The sequence below is a fragment of the Brachionichthys hirsutus genome, chromosome 21 (genome assembly GCF_040956055.1).
Source record: "Brachionichthys hirsutus isolate HB-005 chromosome 21, CSIRO-AGI_Bhir_v1, whole genome shotgun sequence".
NCBI lineage: Eukaryota > Metazoa > Chordata > Actinopteri > Lophiiformes > Brachionichthyidae > Brachionichthys > Brachionichthys hirsutus.
This window is the reverse complement of record NC_090917.1, coordinates 1,373,772-1,382,142: the sequence shown is the minus strand read 5'-3', so window position 1 is coordinate 1,382,142 and position 8,371 is coordinate 1,373,772. Positions and strand designations below refer to the sequence as shown.

At 50.8% G+C, this 8,371-nt stretch overlaps 1 protein-coding gene across 1 annotated transcript; it reads left to right on the top strand.

Annotated features, from left to right (window-relative positions):
• On the top strand, positions 1-6,439 carry LOC137909812 (melanopsin-like). The gene is given in 14 exon segments (XM_068754237.1): positions 1-105; positions 682-745; positions 748-782; positions 784-818; positions 913-1,046; positions 1,144-1,347; positions 2,331-2,502; positions 2,596-2,639; positions 2,642-2,756; positions 2,864-2,983; positions 4,133-4,304; positions 4,419-4,604; positions 5,915-5,986; positions 6,257-6,439. Coding segments are annotated over 14 exon segments (1,641 nt in total).
• Positions 6,440-8,371: the final 1,932 nt, after the last annotated feature.

The following is an 8,371-nucleotide window of genomic DNA, read 5'->3' as shown; positions in this document are numbered from 1 at the left end:
ATGGACTCCAGGCTGCTAATTGGACCGGGGACCCCCACGCCGGAGCCGACCGCCCGCGCGCCCTGGCACGTCAGCTCCATCAGCCCGCACCGGCTCTCCGCAGCTGTGAGTGTCCCGCACCGCACCGCACCGCACCGCATCTTGGGCTTGATTTTGGGAGGGATTCCCTCGGTTGCACGCCGGCGGCGGTGCCAAACCGCAGCAGGATCCGGCCCACGAACGGCGCACGGCACCACATCTGGCACGGCGCGGCCCGGTTTGTGTCCGCAGGTGTTTTCATTCATAAAGTGTGAGGCTCGTTCGTTGACGTGAACGAGCGAAGCTTCCAGGCTGCGCGCCGCCGTTCAGCGCGTCTCTGACGTTGGACTCCACAGAACTGACCTCCGCATCTGGGGGGGGGGGGGGGGGGCTGCGTCCTTTATCACGGGGGGGGGGGGGCTGCGTGTAGTTCAGCTCAGAGCTTCTAAATACTGTTTCATCCACAGGAGGACGAAAACCTCAAACATTTATTTTTTTATAAATGATGCCAGCTCTGACGTCACAGCCCCCCCCCCCCCCCTGCAGACTTGCATGTCTTGAGTGATGAATCTGTCTTCCCCTGGTGGTGGGGGGGTGTAAATGCAGCGAATTCGGCCTGGTTCCACATTATTAACCGACTCCTTCCTTTGAACCCGCGTCTAGGGCGCCATGGACCCAAGCCACCCATTTCCCACGGCGGACGTCCCGGACCACGCCCACTACACCATCGCGTCGTCATCCTGGCCGTGGGCATCACGGGCATGCCTGGGAAACTTCCTGGTCTTGTATGCTTTCTGCAGGTACCCGTTTCCATGCGTGTGTGTGTGTGTGTGTGTGTGTTTGTGACCCCGAGACGACGTGCCCCCCCCCCCCCCCTCCCCCCCGTCTGTGCAGGAGCCGCAGCTTACGGACGCCGTCCAACATCTTCATCATCAACCTGGCAGTCACGGACTTCTTCATGTGCTTCACGCAGACGCCCACGTTCTTCATCACCAGCATGCACAAGCGGTGGATCTTCGGCGAGAGGGGTGAGGCGCGTGCACGGCCCGAACCCGAGCGCAGGTACAAGGCCGGGACCACGGAGACCCCCCTCTCTTTGACCTTCCTCGCCTCTCGTCCCCGCAGGCTGCGAGGCGTACGCCTTCTGCGGGGCGCTGTTCGGCATCTGCAGCATGATGACGCTGACGGTGATCGCCGTGGACCGCTACGTGGTGATCACCAGGCCTCTGGCCTCCCTGGGGGTCATGTCCCGCAGGAAGGCCCTGGGCATCGTGGCGGCGGCCTGGCTCTACTCCATGGGGTGGAGCCTGCCCCCCTTCTTCGGTTGGAGTGAGTGGAACGCAAACGCCCCGGAACGCTTTTACCCTTTTCCGATGGTAATTGGTTGAAACGGAATTTGTCACGTTGGGAGGGACGCTAACGTGGCGAGGTGTCGGGTCCAGATCTGTTCCTTTCATCTACATCCCGAGCTGATGTCCAAAGCGAGAGTACATAAAGCGAATATTTGATCTTCAGCTTTACTGCATTTGCAGGACTCTTTCGTGACAAGGACGCGGCGACTCCTAAAAACTCGGGGGCGCTTCCACTCCGCGGATTCCAGCTGGCTGACACTGACAGCAATTGTTTTGATGAGCTTTAGCTGTAAGGCTAGCAGCCCCCCCCCATCTGCAGTCTGAACGCAACCTCGTCTCTTAATATTTATCTGTGCAAAATGAGGTCCGGTTCAGTTCGTTGGTTTGTCAGCAGGATGATGGAAAAAAAAAAAAACGTTAGATTTTGGTGCAGATCTGGATTGTGGTGGATCCTGGATGTTTATTTTATTACAAAATATGGTGCTTTGAGAAATATCTCAATGTTCTTAGTTGGCAATGGATGGAATTTCCAATCCAAATCAAATTAAGCAAGATTCCATGGATTTGATTAAAATCACAGATCTTGGATGAGATTTATTTGGTCTTCAAAAGGATCCACATTTGTTCCGATTTTCAGGCCCATGAAGTTGCCTTCATTATAAGATGACTCAGGTTTTCCGTTCTAGAATAAAATTGCCGTTAAGTGAACGGCCTCTTTAGAAGGCACTCCGGGAGAGGAATGTGCACGACGGAATGCCACTCGAGTTAGTAAAAAAAAAAAAAAAAAAGAAAATTAGGATGCACAATTCCTGTGGCTGATTTTGCTTTCTGGTCACATCGTTTTGATTTGATCAAAACGACAAAATGTGGTGAGGATTAGAGGTTTTAGATCAGGATGACTCGCAAAAATAGAAAATAAATGCAATCGTCTGAAGTCGGGGCGTGTGTGATCTCCCACAGGCGCTTACGTCCCCGAAGGACTGATGACATCTTGTTCCTGGGATTACATGACCTTCACCCCTTCTGTACGCTCCTACACCATGCTGCTCTTCACCTTCGTCTTCTTCATCCCTCTCTCCATCATAATCTTCAGCTACTGCTGCATCTTCAGAGCCATCCGACACACGACACGGTTGGTTCCCCCCCCCCCCCCCCCCCCCCCCCTCCCCCATGCTCCCGTCTGTGTAAGCCGTGCGTGTGCGTGGCACGATGCCGTGCGTTTCAGAGCCATAACGAAGATCAGCTGCGACGGAAACAGAGACTCTACCAGGAGTTCAACAAGATGAAGAGCGAATGGAAGATGGCGAAGATCGCCCTCATCGTCATCCTGCTGTTCGTGTTCTCCTGGGCGCCGTATTCCTGCGCAGCGCTCACCGCGTTCGCCGGGTAGGTGTCGGGGAAATCCAGACGATTAGGACGGACAGCCACGTTTCAGAAGGACACGTCAGCATCCCCCCCCCCCGTTTTCTCCTCCTCCCTCCCGTCTCGCTCAGGTACGCCCACCTGTTGACCCCCTACATGAACTCCGTTCCCGCTGTGATCGCCAAAGCGTCTGCAATCTACAACCCCATCATTTACGCCATCACGCATCCAAATACAGGTAGGAGGGCGGAGTCAGGCGGCGAGTTTCAAACGGATGCACCGTTCTTAGCCAATCATCCGAGACCAGAAGCCCACGCCCACTCAAACAGGGATCGGCATCAGAAAAGTTCCATTTTGAAACTTTGAATATTTGGTCGATACTTTGCTTGCTAATTGCTGCTGCTTTTAGAAACATTTTATTTCCTCGGGTTTTCATCAATGTCTGTTTAAATGTCAGCGAGATCAAACGCTATTTGAAAAGGTTCCCCCATTCTCTCCGTCAAAGACGAGACGTTTCAGATTGTTCATTATTATTTCCTTCCTTCAAAGTTAAGATCGACTTCGTCCGCTTTATTTATTTTCCGCCGCGTTCCGTGTTCCCTCCCAGGATTGCGTGCTACTCCAACGGGACTCTTAAGACCGGCTGAGCCGACGTCGGTGGACGGATAGGAGCCGCCTCGGCTTAATAACTGGGTCATGCGGTGCCGCCGAGTAATGAAGAGTAGCGATGAGTATGAAACCTGCCAGCTGTGATGAAGCTGGATGCTTCGGGAAGATTTAACTGCCTGAGCGTTGATACGGCTGAACGCCGGCGCAGAACACAGGGAAGGACGACACTCAAGACGTTGGTGGTCCTCTGACCTTTGACCCCTCAGGTGTATTGAGTTTAGCTGCAGCCGTCTGGATGAGGAGGTACCTGCGGGGTTGCTCGTATCGGAGTAGATTAAAAGTTGATTTGTCCCGACTGGGTCGGAGCGGGATCTAATTCACGGAGCGGGTCTGATCTCCAGAACTATAAGCTCCTCTCCGATTTGCCGGCTAAATCACTCCTTCCTGTAAACCCTCGCTTTCAGACATCCTTGATTTACGGGTCTGTTCTTCAGGTTAAAGTCCTTGCGTCCATCTTTCCGTTGCGTTCGGGATTATTTCCCATCTGCCTACGCGTCCGCTCGCTTCCCCGTTAATCCTCATGCCGCTCCAGCCCGCTCAACTGCCGAGCCGGCCTTCCTCTAGTCCCGGCCGTCTCCTACAAATAAATCTCACCTCATCCGACACGTCTCCGTCTTGGGCTTGGATCTTATCTCGCCGCTTCCACCTGCTTTTATTGACGGGTGTTTTTGCACGAGTCAAACCAACACGATGACATCACCATTGTATTTTTGTCACCCTCTCGGCCTCAGGTCAGCGCTCAACAAGTACATTCCCTACCTCGGCGTGTTGCTGTGCATGACCGGCAGAGACCGCCTCAGCAGCGGCAGCTTCATGTCCACCCGCCGGTCGACCCTCACCAGCCAATCAGAGAGCAAAGGCCCCCACAAGCCCCGCGACTCCTCCCTGTCCGAGAGCGAATCAGTGAGTGTGTCTCATATCTAATACGGTATGTCGCCGTCTTTACTGACGAAAATAAAAACCCGCTTCCGGTCGGGAGTTGAATATTCTAGTCTGGCGTGTCCGATTTGTATTCAGGCGCACTTCTCAGACATGGAGGAGGAGGACCGCTCGTCACGGACGACGGTCAGCCGGCAGTTGTCCGTCGATGTCAAGCAGACGGGCCGTGCCAGCCAGAGGTCAAGGGTGCGAGGTCACAACGTGGGGGGCGCTGCCACCCACAACGCCACGGACCTGACCACGTGCGTCCTCTCCCAGATGTCGGTGAGTTGCTGAAGACGCACATTTCTGGAACTCATCGCCTCCACTTTTTTGGTGAAGGTTGGTAATATTTTTCAGCGTTGTTCCACCGGACAGTGATTCCACGTCGTTCTATGTGGGGCGCTTAATACGGAGCATTTCCGTCTTTATGTAATCATCTTATTTCACACGTCACCCACGTGCCAAATACGCTCGTAGATCCAAATGCCACGCGAGGCCACGTTGACCGAGGACTCCATTACAGAAGGTCCAAAAAGTAATCCAATAATCTGGATGTTTCGCTCTTAATCCAGGGTTTGCATGTTTGTTGCAGGAGTCACCGACCTCCATCTGTCTGCGTCGCTGCACAAAGCAGAGCGCGCACGTTGTAGCTTACGCCGCTTTATTAGGCTACACGTTAGCTTAGCATTAAGGCATGGGATATCAAGCACAAAGTTCCCACAATGCAATGCAGTCAACGACAACATAGCAGGCAGAGAGAGAGATTTGTCTGCCTTCGTCCCCAGGGTAGACGCTAGCATTAGCGTCGTAGCATTTCCACTTTAAATGTCGAGTAATTTTCTTAAATGAGCCCAGATGTTTCCACAGAGTTCAACCCCCCCGCATCAGATGGATTTTTATTCTAACAAACGGCCCTCATGATCATAAAGCTACCCCAAAAAGTAAAAATAACCCCCCCCCCCAAAAGATCAGTATGCACAGTTTGCAGTCAACAGAATAATTGTTCACAGCCACAAAACCAGCGACTGGCTGCAAACTCGGAGTTTGTAAATAACGAGCACACGAGTGAAATCGTCTTTGAGTTTGAGTTGGTTGAAAATGCGCCAATTGTCTACACTCCATCGACGCGTGTTTAACCGCTCGGGGTGACGAGGTGGGAGAATATCTAGGAAACAGGCGTAGCGTCCTACCAGTCCACGAGAAAGTCACCGCAAACGTGGGACGTCCTTCGGCTCCTGGTTCTGACTCACGATGATGGATTAGGATCCTGAAGCGGGACACCTGGCCTGCATGGACCAAACCACGCAATTAGCTTAATGCACCGCGAAAGTGATAGCGTTCGCTAACAGTAAGCTAACCTTAGCATTGTTAAAAAAAAAACAGTTCAAATTGGGCAATTTAGAACAGGTGTGAGGTGTCCTGGTGCGTTCAGGGAGTGTGGGGAAAAACAAAACGAACCCTGGTTCCAGATGCTCCAAGTTTAATTCCAGAGGCTCTTCCTTCGGTTTTTAATGTGACCCCGGATGCCGGAATAGAACGAAAGACATATTGATCAGCTGACTCTGAGTGTGTTTTGTGGTCGTTCTGTTCAGACTCCGACGCCGCCTGAAGACATCTCCATGTCGGACTTCGGCGTGCAGCCAGCCGGTCATCCGCCTGCTACCGTAAGAATCTTCCTTCTTTGCACTCCCTCCCGGCTGGAGGAGAGCCATTGATCTGCTGATGAACTGTGATGAAGTCGCTGTGGGGGCGATCAAGGCATCGGTTCAACCGATCAATGTCTTCCGTTGGCTGTGACTGACTCGAGTCTTAATCTGGCGGTTAAGTGGAGGGGAGTCGTATTGATCAGATCAGCGCAGCGGTTGATAAAGTTCATCAGTGCCTCGTCTCACCATCTGAACATCTGTCTCTCTCTCTCTCACACACACACACAGCTGGAGGAGCCGGGGACGAAGACCAAGACGTCAGCCGTCATCGTCACCTCCATATCCAGCCCGTCCATACTGCAGAGCCCCCCGGGTTTCCATGGCAATCATCTCAAAATGGCCAAAACTTACAGCCATGTTGCCAAGGAGCCCCTTGATATAGCAAGGCTGCAGACGACGGCGTTGCCATGAACAAACGTGCGCTCCGTCAGACTCCTCCTTTGTCGGTTCATCTTCTTCCTTTCTTTTTTATTGTTTCCAGGATGAGAATATGCTAAAAAAAATGTTTGCATTAAATGCAAGCATTAAGCCGCATCTTTTCATTTTAGCGGCGACCCAGAGGACCCCTCCGGGGGGACCCACGCCAGACTTGAGCCGCTCTGAGCTGCTTGTTTTGCTTCTCGAAAATTGAAAACATCTTTCTCACCGTGGAACAGAGTGTTCCTCACCACAAGAATCGCTGATGGTCAAAATTACGGGCGAAAAAAGTAGGGCAGGAAACCCCGTGGATGAAGCCGGCCCAAAACGACCACACGCTGCCGGAGGCCCGAGATCGGGGCGGCCCACATGAGCATCATCACGACTTAAAACGGCGCTGAAAGTTTAGAAATATTGTCTGGGCTGGTGCATTTATTTAAAATGTGTATTTAAAAAGTGCAAAAAAAACTCGATTATCTCACAGCTATTGATTTATGCTGCTGTTTTTTTTTTTTTAATCCAAATCGACCCGCTGATATTGAGTTCTGCCATCTACGGGTCAAGAGGTCGCGCTGACATCGTGTCTAAACTGGCCAAGCGGACACACGGATCGGAGAAGACAGGACGCAGCCAGAGCTGACCCCACCCTGCTGGTTCTTTGTCATGGATTTTTCCATCCCTGGGGGGGGGAGGGGGGGGGGCACGGATCGGACAAACTGGGCCACACTGAACTGTACTCTGCTGTAACACCAGTTTGCTGACTGACTTTGCTGTTGTGCGTGTTTTCAGGGTGTGTGCGTGGACTGACTCCGCCTACTCTGCTTCCTGTGTATTTTCCTTTGACTTTCCTCAGAAGCTGATATTTTCCATGTTCGATGAGAAGCTTAAAGTCTTAGTTGGTCGAGCTCATCCGTCCCTCTCAGCCGCCTCCACCTCGATGAATGTACAAAACGGCAGAAGCGTTCTGGTGTACGTGCACGATTGTGTGTTCTTTGTACAGATGTTTTGTGTCGTTATTTATTTTTCTAAATAAACATGTTTTTAAAATGCTCGTTTCTCTTTCATCTCTGACTCCCGGATGCTCCAAGTAGCTACACGTGAAGCTACGAATGCACTTTTGATCGCATTAAATTACTAAAGTATTTATCATTAAATGTTTGTGCATCAAATTTTGCCATAAAATACTCCACAAATTTGTGTGTTTTGTTTCTTAAGGATGTTTAATGGAGGAAGTTGAAGGTCATTCCTGCCCATTAATGTCTCCCTCTCAACATCACCTGGGCTTTTTCGACGTGCATCCTTCAGGAAGCATGTTAGAAACTCTATATAGTTTAATATTTTTTATCTATTCTATGTATGTCATCAGTTGATTTTATGATTTCTGATATGCAGAAGAAGCAGAAAAACAATTTACCATCTCATGTCAAATATATCCAGCAAAAAGCATGAACTTATTCTCTATTCGAAAAAAAAAAAGATTACTTTACCGAAAGCTAAGACGCGATCTGCTGTTGCCATGGCAACGCAGGACAAAGAGCATCAGTCAGATGTCCGCCGTGTTACTAATACCGTCCGTCGCTCCCTTCCTGGACGCTGGACTCCTCGCGGCACTCGGATGGCGAACGCCTCCTCCGCCAACGCCGTCTCTCGAGCCTCAGCAATCTCAGGAGTCGGGAGTTCGCCTGTTTACAACACAATGTTAGAAAAGGCTGTTCTGGAGTCTCTGGATCCCAAAATTGATTAATATCAACATTTCTTTCTTTATTTAAATTGATACATCATTATTTTTAATGAACCAAGTAATTACAATTTACATGTACATGTTTTGTTTTTGTTTTTTGAGACAGTAATTATTTTCTGACTCGTCTTTTTCATTGTTTTGATCGTGTCTTTTACTTTCGTCTATTATTTATCTATCGTTTGGAA